At 34.5% G+C, this 21,051-nt stretch overlaps 1 protein-coding gene across 4 annotated transcripts in view; it reads left to right on the forward strand.

The window, feature by feature from the left end:
• The first annotated feature begins 736 nt into the window (after nucleotides 1-736).
• Nucleotides 737-21,051, forward strand: part of Myb (proto-oncogene like protein Myb) — a 55,757-nt gene continuing 35,442 nt past the window's right edge. The window contains exons 1-2 of one of the 4 annotated variants that reach the window (XM_073090082.1): nucleotides 737-939; nucleotides 4,457-4,573. In XM_073090082.1, coding sequence (XP_072946183.1) covers nucleotides 917-939; nucleotides 4,457-4,573 — 140 coding nt within the window. In that variant the 5' untranslated portion in view covers nucleotides 737-916. Of the gene's footprint in view, nucleotides 940-4,456; nucleotides 4,574-4,996; nucleotides 5,322-21,051 lie in introns of those variants that run through there. The other 3 variants (XM_073090085.1, XM_073090083.1, XM_073090086.1) reach the window with 3 other exon arrangements.

Below are 21,051 nucleotides of genomic sequence, written 5' to 3' on the forward strand. Positions count from 1 at the left end.
CAATTTAAACGATGTGCGTAAAAACCATACTAGGCATAAAATTTCACCCATTCACATAGATTTACTTCTTATGTTGAGTCATACCAAACGATATAAAATAAAAGAATATAAATACAAGTAAAAAACCGGCAACGTGCAAATCGGGTGCTACATAAATATTGTATCATATTTACCCAAAAATAATGCTCACGAGCGCAATTTTAATTTTATAAGTGTATTCTGTTATTGAATCTTACAAAAGTAATAACAACAGACTGGCAGGCGGACGCAAAGAGTATAGTAACCTTTATAGGAAGGCGGACGGATTTAATAGATTTTCGGTGTTTTAAAGAAATCGTCAACAATATACTGAAATATATTAAAGGGTTTATTTTTTTCTAAATGGCTCTCAAAGTTCAAACTCGCACATCATAACACTTCACATTCTTTTCATTTCTTAAAAGAAATACTCTATTAATTGAAATTAAACTAAATAATTAATTTGATTTGTGAATTATTAAAACTTTATGCATTTTTTTCATTTTCATTTAATTCAATGTTATGTTTTATGTCTAATTTTATTTAATTTACGAATATAAAATAAATGGATATGGCAATTTTATCCCCATTCCATAGACAAAATAGTTCACTTCCTCTCAAAGATGGCGCTGGCATACTGATAAGTTTATTTACGGTGCTTATCGTCTATCTCGTTCTAACACAGCTTAAATTTGTATGGCTCGATAGAGACGGAAGACATCTTCTTTTGATTGTAACGAATATTAACGAATCGTGGTTATTTTACTCAAAGAATTTATTTATTTTACATATTTTGTTGTGCAATTTTAAGTAATTTATTGATACAATCGACCTAATTTATAAATATCGTTTAATATCTAGCTACTTTTGTCGCCACGAAACCATTTAAAAGGAGTATATGGAGAATAATGCACGTTCAAGGTATGTGTACGAAAATGACCGATCGATAAGCTTGTCATGTTATAACCATAAAATGTTACGCTTTCGTTTGTTTTTATAGAATTCTTATTAGGCTAGCATGTGTATCTTTTCATGTTGATATTTATTTTCTCATAAACACGTCATCACTGCCAGCGATGTTGTTAAAATGCGTAATTTGCCCTATTTATGTGGGCTAAGGAATCACCGTTGAGTTAACGTTTTTCCTTCGAATTCGATCTTCAAATATTTAACGGATTCATGTTTTGAAAGGTGATATTATGTGTCAAATGATTCGTATTAATAAGTAACTATAAATAAGAACGCGGTGTATGTACCGTTATGCGATGTAACTTCGGTTTTAAAAGAGATCACCGTATTCTCAGACGCAATAATAGGTTCAATGTCGTGGTCGATTATGCAATAGACTGACTGACATCATTTGTTCCTTTACTAGTATTAGTTGATAATAGCAATAGCGTTTTCCTTCTGTTTGATAACGTGATCTAACAATTTAATTTATACGATAAAACGTGTAGAAATGGAATTATATTTCTAATTACTTTTGCAGCATTCTTGATTGTACGTGTCGTATAGAATTGAGGTTATATTGATTAACCGCACTCAGGTACCACACAATCTACTTCACATGATATGGAATGTTTATAGTGTAATTAATTGGTTCATTAATATGATGGGCGTTAAATGTACCTACGTGGTGTAATACGAGATTGTATTGACTATGGCTTAGCCCGCGGATTTACTTACGCATTTTATTACTAGTTTATTTTTTAGCAATGCGCTTATCTACAAACTATTATTATAGTATTCGTATATTTGTAAGTATTACTAAGTATATGTAGTATGTGTCATTATATTTTCTATGCAATTATTTTTGTTTATTTAAGTACTTCTATTGCGACCTATACCTATGTATAATATGTATGTATAATCTGAAAATAATGGCCATAATTGCGATTAATAAATTAATGAAACAAACATGTTGTGTACAGTAATCACTTACATCGCAGGACTAAGCGATTCCGAAACAATTTAAATGATATCCATGAGTTATGGTCGTTAGATGTAGGACACCGTAAAGTTGAGGAGGCAATTCTATAATTTGATCATATTCTAGTTCTGTGTATCCTTGCGTTGATTATTTGAGCGGTAATAACCTGCTTAGCTAGCGTTGTGGACTATCGGCTTAACTTTTAACGGGACTGCCAAGCATTAAGTTGAGATCTCTATATCGACGTTGGATATGGATGGAATTTTCTTTTCTAGTCTTTGAAAAGAAAATTCTTTTCACCGACCTTTACGTCGGCTGTCTTATATACTGACCCTATAAACTTATTGCAACTCCCATGATCGGAAGTCTGAACTGGTGCCCAAAGTACCTATAGTTCACAGGTACATAAATGCTTTAAATAATGTTTTTTCTATGCAAGTGCATTTTCTTTGAAGAGTAATAATTTGATAGTCGAGAGATGGAATCTAGTGATAATATGCCAAGTGAACACAGTCAGAAGATACCTTTACCTTGTAATTTGCTTTGGCAACACTTCCTGCCTGTAATACCAGGAAACTGTAGAAATAATCTTTTCTGATACCTATTTAAGTTGACCATGACATAATACATATTTTTTCATAACCATGATAAAGTAAAAAGCAAGTTTTGTGCTCCATAGTTTGCTATATATAAAGTAGGTCGATTAGTGCGATTATACTGGATTCTTACGAAGGTACTTAAATATGAATGAAGATCTCGTAAGAATCTCTTAAGAATAAGGTAAGAATGCAGGATAAGGTAATGACGCGATGATTTTATATATTATTACTGGTATATGCATAATGAAAATGTTAACAGAACCAATGTAATAAATTAAAAAAATATATATGTGAAGCAAAAGACCAACATAAAGACATTATAAAAAAAAACATAACACAGGTAGCGAAAAGGAATTAAAATTTAAAGCAAACGAAAAAGGAGAGAATGAAGATACTTATTCACATATTGATAAAATGACTAAGCACCACATTAAGATTTTAAGCGAAGCACAAAGATCTAAATACGTCATTTAGATATTTTCCTGGTTGGGGATCGTTTCCGAAACTCACTTCGTGTCAGATCGGTATGCTGACCGCTCTGCCATGTCACCGTTCTATTCTTTGGATGAATATTGATAGAATTTCGTGGATGTGTAGGTGGAATTAACGAGGGTTGTATCGCCACACATATTTTTCTGTCATATATCATCTATACCTTCTGTTCTCTTATTTCAAGGGATACTAGTGTAAGGCTTTCCAAATTAATCCTCATGTCCAAGTAAAAGGACAATAATTTATAATTTTGTCTAAAAATAACAGCCTCGCTTTATTGATTAAAAGATCCTCTATTAATAATCTATTCCTCTTCACTGAACGAATTTTATAGAACGTCTTTATCATTAATTCCTTGTACCTATAACTTTGTTAAATAAATATTGTAATTCACATTGACGGCTTATGTTTTTGGCTCACATATTATAATTATATATAATTTTGCCAAATTTAATAACTATATTACTAAAACCTAGTTATGAGATCACTACTTAATTCGAAAGCTTTAGATTTGGGGCAAATAATTCAAAATATTTATATATATATTGTATTCTCAAAGAGGCCGCTATTCAACTATTCATAAATTCGTATTAATTTGGTATGAAAGGCCTTGGGTGTGGAGGGCAATTTGTATGAAAGCTTCCATGAATATTGATGTATTGAAACAAGTCTAAAGTACCTTGTTACCGGTTAGGTATATGCTGAACCGTACGATACAGATAATTGAGACAAACTACTGTGTTTGACTAAATTGAAATAAGTAAACTGAATACTGAATGTTACAATCATTCAGTAAAAAACTATTGAAGCAGGTATAGGCAAGTACCTTTGAGTTTGCTAAGTTATGTGCGCATTAGTCTAACAAACGAAGTATGACAATTCGCTCTTGTCCAGCGCTATGGACTCTAAAGCCCTACACTCTTTCAATTAGTGATAATAGTCTAGAAATATTTTGGGACCCACGTTTTATTAGAAGTAGCAATTGGAACCAAATCGATGAATATCTGAAGTTGCCATAAATAGGACAAGAACAAGCTTCCTCCCGAACCCAAAATTGGGGCGCCTCAACATTCGCCATTCACACTCTTAAATGAAGAGTAAGAATTTAGAAATAGGTGTGACGGTGATACCTCTACACTCTACAGCTTAGCTTTATTGTTCCTTATTGTAAAATTAATACTGATGATGATGTTGATGATAATTATGGCTTTGTATGATAGATATGAGATCTGGGTATTGAAAAAGGTGTGACGTGGTTGCTTCTTGGGTGAAAATTTTAGAGAAAAATTTTACTAAGAGATTACTAATTTTGAAAAAAATTGCCGACTAAGGTTAAAAACTTTACTAGTGTTAACATAAGCTACTTTGTCCCCTGAATGTGGTGTAAAATTATTAATTTGATTCTTACTTGTTGCAGTATGGCCAAGGATGTAGGAACAAAGTCCTTTCTTCAGCACCAAATAGAGAGACTAAAGGTTTTGCAGGCGAAACTTTCCACAGAAGCAGAAGAAGACTACGTTATTGTTAAACAAGAGTGAGTACCTATTTTATTATTTTACATACCCATGCGATTGAAAAATAACTTTATTCTCTGTCTATCACCTATTGTTTAGTTCCGGTTGCTGAGTTACTCATAGGCCACTTAAGTGGCTACTAAATATTAGGATGTTGTTGTTATTTTTGTAGGTACACTTCAAGATATGAATTTTCTGAAGTTAATAAATAACAAAGCGCATACTTTCTCATTATAATACGACACCTGCAGTTGTCTCGGAAACCTTGCAATAAAATGAATGAAAACTAAACTATTAAATTAAGCTAAGCTATTAAGTTTGGAATTCTACACCGCTATTATAATCTCAGGGCGAGACGGGAGTGTGAGGGACGTGGTCGGTTCCCGCGCTCGCCTCGGTCGCCTTGCGTTCATTCCATTCATTCAGTCGCATTAGGTAGTTCAGTCAGCCGGGGTTCGCGCGTGTTGCGGCTGTACACCGTGTCCGGTGTTTGAAAAATAAAAAAAAAAACTTATTGCGATTTCGCGGTAATATTTACGGTATGATTTAGATTAATGTTTGACCAAAGTGAGTTAATGTTGCGTGGATGATTTGTAACGATGGTTCTAAAGTTAGACAGTGATAAGGGTGGTTTATTTCGTCGTTACGCCCCGTAATTTGCGTGTAAGCGATGCAATATCCAAGCAATGATGAGGATGAACTACAATACAGGATTTTTGGTGAATCCTTCAACTTCCCTCTCGAGAACTCGACCTCCCGCCGTCGAAAGTGAGTTTATTTTGTTTACCTTCGGCTTTCGATTTTAACAATCCTTTGTTGCTATGTTTAATCTCTTTAGAACACCTTTTTATTAAATTATGTAGATACCTTCTTTAAGTAACGTAAGGATATGTAGATGTAAAATAAAATGTTCGTGGTTACTTACAAATTGCAATATCTATAGTCGTATTATTAACATGTATCTCTCTACATATAAATATGTTATCTTGTTATGTTGGACACATAACTACTTATATTTTGTTTATTAATTATACAAGAAATTACATCACAGGAAAGATAACTAAAATACTCAAGTTTTTGAAGGAGAGTGTAGTTGTCCTCTAATATATGCGGAAACCACCCAAAGTAACCCTACAGGTTCATACATTTTAAGGACACTTTACTATTTTCAAGGAAAGGAACAGGTGCTTCCATAGTACGAAGTCTTCATCAGGGTTTTTATATGATTAGAGTAGCAAACGAGCATGCATTCCACTGGATGGTTAATAGTCACCGCCCTACATGGTTATCAATTTGTTGATTTGTTGAGAGTTGTTGAGCCACTCCTGATTACTGCAGGATTCTCCTGAGGACTCCGCAGAATTGCCTCGCGCTAGTAATATACAGTCATAAGTAATCCTACCACACACATCTCCCTTTCCACCTTGACAGATGTGTAAGCATATACAACCTGTATGCACATATTATACTGTCTTCACAGAATTTACTCGTAAATTAGAATGGTTGGTTAAAGTTGAATGGTTTAGGTTAGCTTAGGTTGGAGGTATGGTTCGCGTCATGGTCGTGGCAGGCGGTGTTATTCTTCTGAGAAGCATTGTCGCTCGCGAAAAAGTCGGCTAAGAGGGCCAGGGACACTCAACGCCGGAAAGCGGCTTTCGCTGAAAGCTCCGTCCCAGGAGCCCACGAAGGCGGATTTGAAGGAATCCATTTTCTGTCTTTAGGGCTCAAGATGTCGTGTATGCGTTATGTACGCTCTTCTCATGATGGACAAAATTGAGTCCTCGCTCTCCTTCGAGTCGGCCTGTACATTATAGTTACACCCATGGGGTGTAATACACTGCAAGACTGAACGAGTAATGGATTCAATCTTTACATGAAAAATTAATGGTTGCATTTTTGTGTAGATTCTAATTATATCCATAACACTCCCTTAGAGCCGGTCCACACGGCGCGTTGCGTTAGCGTTGCGTCGACGCAGCGCTGTGGCTGCGTCGTTTTACATACTAATAAACATAGTGTACACACGGTGCGCTGCGTCGACGCAGCGCGTACGCGACTGAACTGCAGCGCACCAGACGAAGCGGGAGGGGGAGTACTCATTGCGTCGCCGGAGCGGCAGCGCTCAGTTGTTTATGCGTTGATAAGGAACGCACACGCAAGCTGATCTCGCTTTTTTTTTACGTATTGTGACGGTGACGTTGTAATAGCAGCAATGCCAGACGTCTTTTCCGATCCATGCTTTCTATAGAATGACTGCGACGATTACTTAAAATGCTCATCGCAACGGTGCGTCGCCGTTGCGATGACGGAGCGTTACAACTCCGTCGTAGTAACGCTGCGTTGGCGCAGCGCCCGTGTGGCCGGCTATGCGTCAAAACCTTTGCGTTGCGACGACGCAACGCAACGCAACGCGCCGTGTGGACCGGCTCTTAGGAAGCGTTTTCTATAGTCACAGGGTTTTGCGTTGTGCGGAGTATAGTAGTACGGTGCTTTTGACCATGTGAATTTTAGGCTTAGTGATGAATTAATATTTTAAAGATATGGAAAATTGTCTCAAAGCGCTACAAAATCCGTGCGACGACTCTATGCTGTAATTTTCTTGTTTCATTCTAAATTACATACACAGGTTTTGCGTGAAAAACTAGTTAATCAACTCTTATTTCTATCCACGACATGAAGCCGTAACAAGTATAGATAGGCTTTAAACATCATTTTTGTTTATCCCTCGAGGCCTCGATGTATTATCATTTTATGTTAAGAAGAATCTACTTCAAAAAATATTTACATACTTAGTTTTACTCGCATTTCTATTTGCTTTGTAATTAAAGGTTTAAAGATTTGGTTCCCTCTTGAGAATTTACACTATTTACGAATGACGCTAAAGTTCCTTTAGCTAGTAACTTTTCGTAACTTTCTATGAATTAGCATTCTGTAGAAGTAGTTTCTGAAGTCACTTATAACTAAATTCGTTCTTGAAGATAACGCCGGAGTTCAATACAAATACTTTTCTTCTTGAACCTCATATGTACGTTTACGTACATACATTCTATTAAGGTAATAGACGAAGCCGGGGGTAAAAAGTAGCCAGTATAAACTATTTACTACTTGATGGATTGCTACATGTGAAGAAAAAGTCGATTATATTTATTACATTCCCTCGGGCGATTTGCGACCGGATAGTGATTACCTATTAGTTATTTTTATACTAGGATAATGAGTTTGTGAAGGAAACGGAGTTATAGCTGATAAGCTTTTTCTTTAGATAAATGGTTTGGTGTCGTTAGTACGATGTTTCAGTGAAAATTGTTGAATGGTTTCAGTAGCCAATATGACTTGACTCATTTCAACTTATTAATACTACAGTACCACTGTTACTTGTGTTTTTGCCTTATAGTAATAAATAAACGTTTCTGTGTTCCGATTTGAAGGATATATGGTAGCCATAACTTGACCCAAGTTAAACTTGAAAGTTGAACTAAATGGAATGTCTCATCAAAGGTGCACACGTAATTGTGATAGGGTAGTACTCATTAGTGATTCTATTTTTAGATGCCAATAAAAGTCCATGGGTTACCCGCTCCAGAGATAATTTATTAACCTTAAAAAATTCTGCCATTTTTATTAGAAAAATGGTGACAGAATTTTTCCTTTCAAAGACATCAGGCCTTAACCACGCGGTATATATTCTATGTCAATTGCCAAATTTGAATAAACCGACCTCAACCGACCTTCAACTCGACTAGCCCGCGTGCCGCTCGAGACCTTGGAATTCGCCAAGGTCTCACGTACTAAACCTACCTACAAGTACAACAGCTAGATAAGTCTGGATAGCTTGAATGTGGGTGGGTTGCAGGGCTGGCAGATGTGGGAAAGCGCTTTGACATTTAAGCTGAAACATATAAATATTATGACGGTTTTTCTATGATTGTCTAATCGACTTTAAAGTTTAAATGCCTCCGAGAAGTCATTCATTGTAACTTTTTTGTAAAACTTAGTTATTATAAGTTTTGGGTAACAATCCGCATATTTTTATAAAATGTTGTTTTTAAATGTTGTCCCTTAAATTAAATTAGTATGTTGTGTAAAATCGAATAGCTTTGAAATAAAATTTTCAAATGTTCATACAAATAAACCTGTTATTTACAGGCTAAAACCTATATCCCTCGCTCAATTTAGGCGAATCCTACGTCACCATAAATGTTCAAATTCACTAAAATGTCTGAATTGTAGGGTGTGTCAAGGAAAGAAACGTACATACATAAACACGTTACCATTAGCAGTTGGGTAGAAAGTATAAAATATTTAAAAAAATGTTCAATTTCATATTACCTATATTTATGAGTAAGCTGATCTGACAACCCTAACACAATTCAGTCACACTGGATGAAGTCATACAACAATCCACAATTCAAATTTTCAATTAAGTATTCCACATGATCCTTGACGTTAATCTTTGGCTACCTATTTTATTTACCTAACTTGTAATCATCGTGTCATTTCCGCTTTGAATTGTTGTTTTAGCTTTTGTTATACATGGTGTTTTAAAAAGTACCTAGGAATATTCTACGGATATTCCTAGGTATTATATTATATAAAATTTTGTAGTAGACGTATGAAGCCATATGAAATGGTTCAACAACTTATTAATTTCAAGCAAGAATGAATGAAATACAAATTACCTAGATGGTGTTGTGTTAATCATAGATATTTTAGTTACGGAATTTATTTAAAAGCAATAGGCATTAAATTTTAAATGTAATATTTCCGACACATGTATGATCTTCATAGATATTTGATATCATCTAATATAATTTATATGAAATTTCAATATTATTTATACGAACACAGCTTGTTTATTTTCTAATGACATTTACCGCCACTAATTGCCACCGGTAAAAAATACTTGTATTCCACATACTGTAATCGCGTGTATACTAATTACGTTCGCCTTTTCCGTGAGTACCGTGTACTGTTGACCGGCAACCCCCGAGGTTATCGACCACGAGGGTGGCACCCCCGAGCAATTATTCCCTCACGACCATCTGCCGTCGGAACTCAAGGTGCGAACCAGTGATGACCTTTGGTGCTATCGATAAAGATGTAATACATAAACAAACTCACGCTCGATATTACTCGGTGAGTTAAATGAGTGCTGGTTTGATATTTATTAAAATATCTAATTAATTTAATTGCTTATCGTTGTGTGCGGAAATCAATAACATTTGAGGATTAATAGTTAGTTAACTAAATAACATTTTCCGTATAGTGTATTTTATTTTACGAAATAATTTTTAGCACGTTTTTGTTAAAACTTATTACCTACTTAGGTACTTATTTTTATTTTAAATATAAATTAAAACAATACAAGATTATAAACCAATAAAAATAGGCAGCCAAAATTTAAAGCTGTTAAATATAATGTTATCTTACTTGTTTTTTAAACAAACTTTATAAAAGAATTAGTATAATTATTTAAAGCAGACATGTTTTTTAAGTTTTTATCTTTACGATTTAATATTTTTATGATTTACTTTAAATAATTATACTTATTTAATAAAGATTTTTTAATATCGAATAACAAAAATAACTATATCGATATTTTTCTAGCTCGCGTCTAAGCACCCACCCATGAATAGCTACGTAATTGGGGTTGGTATAGGACGAAACTTTCACACGATGCAACTGCACTTTTATTGCGTAGACAAAGCCTGTATATCTTGTGATGGTACAAAATCCAACCAATTTTCAATCTTAAGGCCTTTTCATAAGGAATGTTGCGTTCATGGAGAAGTCTCTTTAATGAATGGATATTTTATGTGTTAATAAACATTACATCAACTTTTTACTAACCGTAGTTGACATTTCTAGGCGCTTTAAGTACTGCGATAGAGCTATGAATTATTTATTGATTGAACGCCCCATTTTGTAGAGTTATGGGCATTGTAGATTGCACGTCAATACATCTTCAATTTTAATAACAATCAAGCATCTTAGACCCCACGTTTAATTTATGTATGTATTTATGAATATGACTTGTTTCAATAAATATTGTAATCCAAATTGTCGGCATTTATGTTTATTTTTTTCCTTCCTAATAACATGTGACTGTGAGTGGGAAATACCTATGTCTACAAGAGATACGCCATTTCTGATTAAAATAATTATGGAAACAATTTGTAAATTAATGGAATTTTAAGGGAGAGGCATTATGATGACTTTTTTAGGCTCAGAAAAATTCGCATGTATGTTGAAGTTCTGTAATATTTTCTTAAATCATGACTTTAAAATGTATTGATGGAATATATGGAAGGCTTCAAGGTATACTCGGATTCTGTACTTATTTTCGATAGCAACCAACTAACAACTGACATATTTCCGGACAAAAAAAATATGTATTACATACATACATTGGTGTCGCCACGTGGTAGGTAGACAGCTAGGCCGCCGTGACATAAAAAATGCCACTGAATAGACCAGCTGTTTTGGGGTACACTAAGAAATACACTTACAATGAACTTGGACCCCCAAGAAATTGGGACCCCATTATTTCTGGGTTCCGTCTGGCGAACAAAAGCCTCGCGTCTTTGTGCATACAGACAGATTCGCAATTTTTACGGGGAAGGTTCGTTTTTGGTTTTGAATAAATAACATGGGTATTTTTGTGTAGTGTCAAAGTTCATCAAGGTTGTCATGATTTCGCAAAAGTTCGTAAAGATTTTTGCTGAATAAGGAACTGGATTATCGACGCTTTATTGTAAATTGAGTTTGATGGGAATACGTTATCTGAAATGATGAGAAAAAATCTGAGAAAACACGTTGTAAACCTTTATATGTACTATAAATATAGAGCATGTAGTAAATAGTATCCAATCGTTAATAATGTAACAATAAAGTACAATTAAGTTTGTTTAATTATTTCATTCACAAAATAGCTATGTGTCATATTTTTTTATAAATATGTAATTATGTTTAGAAATATTAAACTGTGCTCTACTTTAGCGCTACCATTCTGCTAAATCACATTATATCGAACGAAATAAGCGCCCTAATTAACTTCGAACATAGAACAATCCCATAATATTACAGAAAAATAAAACTAGAAATGTCCTTAAAGTTATTTCTATAATTAATTATTTAACCAGTTGTCTTCATCCTGTATAAACCTATGTCAAGTTGACAGATAAGCTGTGAATCTATGACAAAAGATCATCCTGTCCATTAAATCAGTGAAATCGTAGGAGTATTAAACTCGGCGCGTGCGCATGTCAGCTGTTTCTGTCTTTTTTCTGATCTATTGTATCCGGGGTGAAACACAAACGTAACTTAATAATGGAGATGTGTTTTGTATGTAATGTGTAATGTTACGTGTTGAAATTGAAACGAATACTATGTTTACGTTACATTAACTCTTCAAATGTAATGCAAGCGGAAAAGTTAAAGTTGTATTTTTTGTAGTAATACATAATATTTTTTTTATAGGTATATCCTTTTATAGAAATTTTCGAAAAATTAAAACTAAATCATCGAGGTACGAGGCTATAATTAATGTAACTTAAAAATAAAAATGATGACCCAAAAACTTAAACTACAAGAAAATTACAGCATTCAGATTAAAACTTATTGTTAAACTAAACTAGGAGCCCATTTCGAAGTTCTTGTAAATTTGATATCCAGACAGTGCAAGTGTGCACTGTTAACAAAGATGCCAACAGAATTCTTCATGAACAATTATAATCATCGAGTTTTAATGAGTACTATTTCATTATAATCAGTACCTACTTAATAAGTAACATGTAAGTAACACACAGACACTCATTGTTTGTATGTTAATAGTTGCTATACGAGCAACCGGGAGGTTCAATGGTTGCAACAAGGGCTCAGAGTGAAGGGATCGAATACCACTTTGGACCCATTGCTCCTTTGAATAGTACAAGTTGGATCTCCCCTTCCTGACGAAGATTGAAAGGTTTGAATATAACTTGTTTCTATAGGCATCCTACTTCGGAGACGTACAAGTGATCAGTTTCGAACAAATTAATTGGAGGTGAAATGAGTGGTACTGACATCTTTTCACGGATAAATTCGTTACATTGAAATGACAATGAATGTAGGCTGTTGAAGTTGCGAACAGAAAATATATATTTAGGAATGTTCTTTATTAGAAATATCAAGATTTATAATTTCTAAGTCGAAGTCCTGGCGTTGCACTTTCGTCTTTGTAGACGAAATAAACCGTTCAAGGCGAAGAATTCTATTATCACATACATACATAAGATAGGTAGGTATAATTACCGTCCCGGTGGTCAAGTTTCATTGTTTAGTTATTTTTCATATTGTTTTGAATTCGTGTTAGTATTTTGCAGAATTACACAACAGTGCTAAGTAATTCTCAAAAAATGTTATATTCCTAGAATGCTCATGTATTTTGCTCATGACTTAATTCAGAAAGAAAATACCTTGCGCTACATAATAGAATATTAACCTGCCCCTACAGAATGACCGCATCCATAAAGTATGAAAACGAAATAGAACACCTTTCTAAGCAACAAACACTATGCGGGCACGTACGCCATTAAAACTAAGTAGTAAATATCCTCAAGAGCCCGTATATTATAGATAAGTTTTACTGTTTTAAGGAAATTTCTGTGGTATCATGGCCTATTACCATGCATGAGGGTTGTTGACTTGTACGCAATTGTTCTGAACATATGGTGTTTTTGAAATCGATTTTAAGGGTTCTGTTGTATGTGTGTGTAATTATATCATAATTTCAATATTCGTTTTTACTGAGTGTATAAGATTTGGTTTTTATAAGCGAACAGAAATAGAAACAGCTTTTAGTAATGTCTTGTTTGAGTTATTGATTTTAGGATAGCTTGGGGTTCTGTTTTGAGTTTTTGTATTCTTTCTATCAACCATAAAGATGTTTCGATGCTTCAACATTTAAACTATAGCCGGTAGTAGCAATAAAATGTATACTCAAATTGTAAATATTTAACTTCACGGGTACAAAGTTAAGGAACTTCATGCGTGATCGGTAGTTGTTGCACTTATCCCGCGCTAGTGGTAATGTTTCATATTCGCTTCCTTTCTTCGGAAGGTATGTCATGACGTTGGTCCAGGTCGTTCTGGAACTTCTTCGGAGATCACATAAACGCTTTGAAAACATTGTATCTTTTTCCATCAAATCGCATTGGAAAAAACGTAATGGAGCAATCGTATAATATAAAGGGTTAGAAAAGAAATAGATTGATAAAACTAATCAAGTATTAAATTGTATATCTAACGCACAAAAACCCAAAGGATATAATTAACAACATAGCACCATAAAGCATGTAATCGGTAACTGCTCCAATTAATATCACATACAAATCGTATTAATGTTATTCTCCCTTTAATGTTCATCGTTTAGGCACCAACAACCGTGACGCCCATATTGCACGCGTCTTCATGTCATGGTTCAACAAGTTGAGGGCGTGTGACCTAACGAAAAAGTGTTAAAAGTAACAGGAATAAAAATAAGGCCAGAAAGTCAGATGATTTTGCTAATAACAATCTAGTCTTGTGTTTGGAAGAATAAAGATTCAGGTTTCTCTTTTACATTACTTGCCTAAATTGCTCGTTTCTTGTTCTATGATGAAAGAAAACATGGTGACGGAAACCAATAATATGTTTGAGAAGTTTGATACCAAACCTAATCCTATAATATTTTGCGATTTAGCCCTGCAGTGGCCGATGGACGATGAATCAATGAAGTCCTTGTTCCTTATATCCGTCATAAGGAAATGATGTATCCGACGGCAGGCTATTGTTATTATGCAATAAATGTTCAAGTACCATAAATAATTGTTACATTAAAGACTATGTATAAATTCGCGGCAAATATTAAAAAGATGATCTATGTTATTCGCTATCAATAAAAAAATTGGTTACGCTACAGACATAAAAGTATTCGAGGTATCGAAATAATGTTCCATAGAATTACCAAATCATGCGTGAATGGAATCAAAATACTGATTGTAATTTATTGCTCTTATAATTAAAAGGGGTTACGTTGTAAGCCCAAGCTTCAAATGAAGCACTGTATTTGTATCGTGATAAGGTTGGGAAAGTAGCACGTGTTGATTACAGGTAAATGGATTCCCACGATCTAAAAACGGGGGACTGCATGCTCGGACAAAGGCAAGGAGGGCAGTTCATTGGTGCATAGAGGCATACGTGTCATTATATCTGTCGTACAATTTTATATACAAACAGATGCGGTGATGCGCTTGTATCGTTCCCATGACGTTTCGACCCCTAATGCAAAGATCCGATTGATTAGATTGTTCTGGATGTAACTAAATAATGCTTCTAAGAATATGATCCTTAAACCTCAAATTCAATGCCGATTTTGTTAACAAAACTATATTCGTATTTTTTTTCTAAACGTAGATAAATTTTTGCTTCATTTGGAATCTTCGTCTTAAATGCATTTGTATAGATTTAAATGTATAATTATTTTCAATTCAATCGCAACTATATACCCTCACAAGTCTCGATTAAATCTAGAAGTGTATTAATCTTGCGACAACTTAACTCAAAGCTATTAGTGGCAGGAAAAATATTTCTAAACCAAAGTATATTAATATTTTAAATTTAAGGTGTAGTGTTATTAATAAAACTTGCCATATTAATAAAACTTTCAATTGTTTCCATAATTCATAATTATTTATTTGCATCGAATAAGGTTAACAAAGGTCTTATAGCTACAAATTTTCTTTCATTCTGCCGGGTCGGCGTGCAAATTTAGTAATTAGAAACAATTTACCTACTAACATCACTTAAATTCTATTTATATCAATGTCAATAATTAAAATAATTCGTTCTTAATCCATTTGGATTTATATTATCCGAATCTTACATGGGATTTAATATAACTTTATGGCTACTATTTTTACTGCATATGCTCATGCTACATTTCACCATCGCAAGTGCACTGTGCAATTTGCTTTGTAAGTCACAGCCCCGTTGTTATGCTTTTATTGTTCAACCCCACTTTCATCCTTTACGACGCTTTGTATAGAAACTGGATTTTTGTGAGAATTAAGAACCATTTTATAATCATTCAAAGTACATTGCCCTTTGCTTGGTTGGTAACTCTGATCACTTTCGCCTTGATGACTTTTTTAATTTATTATGGTGTAAATGTTCAACATTCATAGTTCAACATTTTACAAATCTACATTCACATTAATTTAGCAATTGTTGAGATTAGCGCGCCACAAAACTCAAGCAAGCAAACAAGGAGTCTAAAAGTTATCGTATTCTGTTTCCTAACTGTACTATGTCCACTTTACAGTGTAAGGTAAGTGGGAGGATAAATATAACATTTTTATATCCTCACCTTTGTAATTATAAAATACGACTTCTGTGAAACTATGCAATCCATTAGTGTTTGTTTAACAGACCAGATTGTTGTATTAATATCTTTGTTAGCAGGAAAACATTGCTTTATATTTTTATGTAGAGCTGTACCTATTTTTTCCTGCACTTGTTTACGACTGTTGTTTTAGTATAAATAAATGAATATGACATAATTATGGATAACCATTACAAGTTTTATGCACTAACAGTGTTATGCAAGTGAATTTAAGTAATTGTCCTAATGATATTGGTATTTAAAACGACGTTTTTAGGCGACAAATAGCTACCAAGTAGTTTATTTTGAATTGCGCTTCTTGATTAGAAGTTTCTTTTTGATTTGCAGTGTTACAATCTGCCTAGCCTTGTATATGTGCACTGTGTATGTCACAGCAAATAACAATTTGTTATGTGGTGTTTTTCCGTGTGGTGGCTTAGAATAACGCTACTCTTCTTCCCGTGAATGTAGTAGGAGACCAATAAATGATTTAATACATAAGATAGGTAGCAATCAGTGTTAGTGAGATATGTAGCAATTACAGTTACCTTTGACATCTCTTTTATCTCACCTACTGTGATCATAAACACGCACAGATAGTAACTAAACTAAACTAAACTAAACGGGTAAAACAATTTGTTTTAGCGTAGATATAGGTCCAGTCAAGCTATTGCTCTCAATGATAAAATTATGAAGGTATTTGGTGTATTAAAGACAAATGAAAAATAAAATGTTTGAAGTACAAAGTGTAATAGAATGCCGCTTTCAAAGGATACACAGTCAAACATCGGAAACATGATAATAACAGGAAATAAAACAAGGGCTTGATACACAGTAAATATTACGACGAATAATACTTTACATTACGATCGTATTTTTTGTCTATAGGTCGCCTTTTTTGTGTAACGTTACTCCCGACTTTTATAAGGGTTCCGTTTTGAGTTACATTGAACCAAAATCAATGAATTGTAGAATTTTGGATCCTTGTTAAAGAAACAGATTTGTTTTTTTTCATAAGAGATGTTTTATAAAAACGATATTTTCATCATTATGTTCACGGGTGCAAATAGATCTTTTCAGGCATGAAGCAAAGCAAAATGATATCTGCATTTTTATACATCGGACATCACCGTCGTCAAAAGGAAGTCTCATCTGACCTGATCAAGTAAGATCTTCAACTGGTGAAGACCCTTACTTAGGATAAACCTATTCTTTCTTGCCAATGTTACTGCTGTAAAATTAGATTGATCAGACGTTATCTAAGATGCAATTAGAAAACGTGTGCGTATTAGAAATTAATTATCACTTGCTTAAAACGGCGAAGGAAAACATCGTGAGGAAACCTGCATACCTGAGAGATTTATATATATTATTTTTATAATATAGGAGTAGCAGACGAGCATGCAGTCCACCTGATGGTAAGTTGCTACTGCTGCCCATGGACATCTGTAATCAACTCCAGATAGGATTAGATATTCCTACCTAAGGTCGGCCACAGATGAGTGTGGCGGTGGTGCCGCCGGAGTCGAACCACAAAGGATTCTACCATCTTCTACCAGGATATAAAAAAAATCTTAAAGGTATATAAAGTCTACCAATACGCACTAGGCCAGCGCGTTGGACTATGGCTTAATCCTTCTCATTCTAAGAGGAGACGATTCCCAGTAGTGGGACAATAATGGGTTGATGACGTGACATTGGAAAACTCATTCAAACTTCATGTACTGTGAATTATACGGAACCTAACCCCAGCACAAACCAGCCCATCACACCGCAGCTGCGTCGCAATCAACGCGGCATTATGCGTGGGGGCGCAGATGGCGCGTGCACTCCCGCGCCGATAAATCGATATCGCGGATGGGAGCGCGTCGTTGTATCGGTGTGCGGGGTTTGGCAATGGCTCTCTAATCATATGGGTACCGAGTACTGAGACGAGTTGATTTGATTAATTGTTTTGGTGATTCTATGCATTGTGTTGTAGATAGATGATCCTCGTGGCGCAGTAGTCCGTAGTAAACCTACTCAATTTATTAGTATCAGAAGTTTGTTCTATTTACATTTTGTTTCTACTATCCCTAGTATTATTCTCTACATCGGGTTATTCTCTAATGACCTCCTATTATTCTCTAATAACAGGACCACAGTCTGATAGGGCGATAGGATTCTTGTCGGGGACTGTTTTAAGGTCTGGTTGTTCTAGTGTAATTTCGTCTATATATGTTCATGGCATGACTAAGGAAATGCTAGTATGGGATTATGACTGTTCAACGCGTTATTTATTTTAAACTTAGCGGAGTATTTTAAATAAGAAATACCATATTATTTTGATATTTGTAAAATTGATAGAAGAAACTGAAAATACTATACGAGCTAGACGCTTAAAATTATCTGTAGATACAAAAAGAAAGATCCTAGATAAATGGAGATCTTTATAAAAATATATTTAAAACCTTTATAAAAATATTGTTGAAATATTTCGATCATTTACTCGTTAGCTAATTTGCTTGGAAGTTACTAAAAAAAACATCCTTGAACTATCACGTGATTACAGTCCAACATATTTTTTGCTTAAGAATTTCAAGACTTAAATACTTAGGTCTTGTTAATTGAAACAACTAATCACTCGCATTTAGCTCGTCAAGCAGTTAATTCTTCATCGCACTTAAGGAGCTGTCGCTCCATACCATCTGTCAACTTCAAATACCTTAAAAAACCCTTAAACATTTTTTATATCTTTTTAATGAACTTAAAATATGTCATAAATAAAACCCGAGCCTATCAAAACGATTTCCCTAACAAAAAGGTTCTATTAAAACCCGATATCGCCAATTAGGACAACACCTTCGAAGGTGCAAAAAGTTCCCGCTCCGGGAACCGTTCGACAAATCAAATTTCCGATAATTGTCAATCGCTATAGTGTTGTAAATTCGTTGTGCATTGACACGTGGTACGGCCAGATGGCGTATCACCTGCCCGAGACACACTACAGTCTGCGATCGAGACTTGGCGGAACTCGATTGTCCGGGACCACATTCTTTAGGAAAACATATTCCCATCACTACCCACCGGTCGTTGACTTTGAATGCTGGTTTTTGAGCTACTACTTTTGCAGCTGATTGGCTAAAACCACAATCTCAGGGAACTGGTAAGTGAGATTGCTCGAGATTTCGACGAACTGATATACAAGTAGGTATTGAAGTTCCATATCAAACTCAAGTCAGGTTCATGCATAATTAGTAGGTATCTGTGGAACCTCTTAAAATGTTTTTCAAAATATAAGCATTGGTTGAAGAATTTACATAACGAGAATAATTCAAAGTTTCATAAAATAATTCTTGCGTACTGTGGCAAGGACATCTTCAATGTTGAATAGCATTTTAGCTTCATGTTGTAAGTTTGAATTCGAATCTAGTCTAAGATTTCTCCTCAGTGTTTTCAAAGATGTTCAGCAACTTCATTAGGAAGAACGCGGTCATAATAAGGACGGTTTATTGGCTGTTTTAAGTTTATTTACCTAATAAACTGAATTAGTAAACACTTACAGTATACAGTGCATATATGATTGCTTTTCAAATAGATATTAAATGAAATGCAGAGAAAATAAGGCAATTCATTCCACGGGCAAGTCGGCCAAGAAGTTCCAAAGTTTTCGAACGGATGTTTACGTCTCGCATGATTGCTCAGTCACATTTACAGAAACTTAAGCGCAGCCTGCTAACATATTGACCTCTTTAGTCCCAGCGAGTGATTACGTCACCCGAAGGCCTATTTTCGTACTCCCGGGCCTTGGCGTCTACCCTGCGGTGCCTCAAGCATGGGACTGGGGTTTGATAAGAATCACTTCAAGGAAACCGACATTCCGGTATTATATGGGGTGCTTACATAAATGTGGGGAGCTTAAACTGTATTATATTCTTAAATTATCACTAGTTGACTTTGGACCTACTACAAAATCTACAAACAATTAGTTTTGTTGAAACTTTTTAATAAAAGGCTTTTGTTAGATTGAAAAGAAAACACAAGAAACTACATTTTTCTCAACCAAAAATAACGAATAAACCAGGAGCACTCTTATTTAATATTAAAACCATAACTTAACTAGTAACCAAAACGAAAAGAAGTATGAATTATACCTAATGAAATTATACCTAACTAGAATTACTTGAAAGGATGATTACTAGAAATAAAATAAAGCATATATGACATAGAAATAAACTGATTTAACTGATTTAAAAGTAGTGAAATTAAGTTGAAAGTCACTAAAATGTTCATCATGGGAATTGTGTAATACGATAAGTGGTCAAATAGATTTCAGCTATTAAACTATTGTGTAAACTATTTAGAAATTGGAACATTTTCATTCGTATCGGGTTGCGATAATATGATAAACTGTGGCAATTCAGGCCCTGGCGCTTGGAACAATGACCCCGTTATAATAAACACAGCATCTTCCTGTGTGAGGCCCCTGACCAATCTGTTGTCTTTATGAGATGTCGTCACGTTTCATATTAGAATTCTAACGTCTAAAGTAGCTTGGGTTTTATTATGGCTAGAAGTCGGATTACTAATATTATTAATATTATGTTTCTATATACTTACATCGTGTTTACACTACCATTTTAAAAAGTTCTTAATTCAGATCTAGGTACTTGATTAGTAAAAGTATTTAATGTTTAGTTTCAGTATTATATTCTGCTGTTCCCGTTGAAATGTCTTCCTAGTTTTTTTCAGCTCTTACTTAAAAATCCTATGTATGCTAAATAATTATGCCACTTATAATCGTCAAGCTGTTTATTTCGAACAAAAAAGCAATTACAATGAAAAAATCCTATGTTCTCACAAAGGCTACTCAGTTGGAACACAAATAAATGGTTCATTAGCGCTTTCTCTAAACACCTTTCGGGCGCGTGCTGCTTCATAATTATTGTAAGACGATAATAAGGGAGGAAGTTGAAAAAACTCCACGGGGTTAAGAAATGTCAGGCCATGTGCGCGGGAGTCATTGTACGGGGTCTCAAGACATTAATCTTGGGGGAAGTGCCCAGGTGAACAACCCCTCGGACCTTTATGTACGTCAATTATATTTTTTAGTTATGT

This window comes from Epargyreus clarus, unplaced genomic scaffold, assembly GCF_041222505.1.
Source record: "Epargyreus clarus isolate Ecla_fem2 unplaced genomic scaffold, WU_Ecla_fem_2.2 ptg000032l, whole genome shotgun sequence".
Classification (NCBI taxonomy): domain Eukaryota; kingdom Metazoa; phylum Arthropoda; class Insecta; order Lepidoptera; family Hesperiidae; genus Epargyreus; species Epargyreus clarus.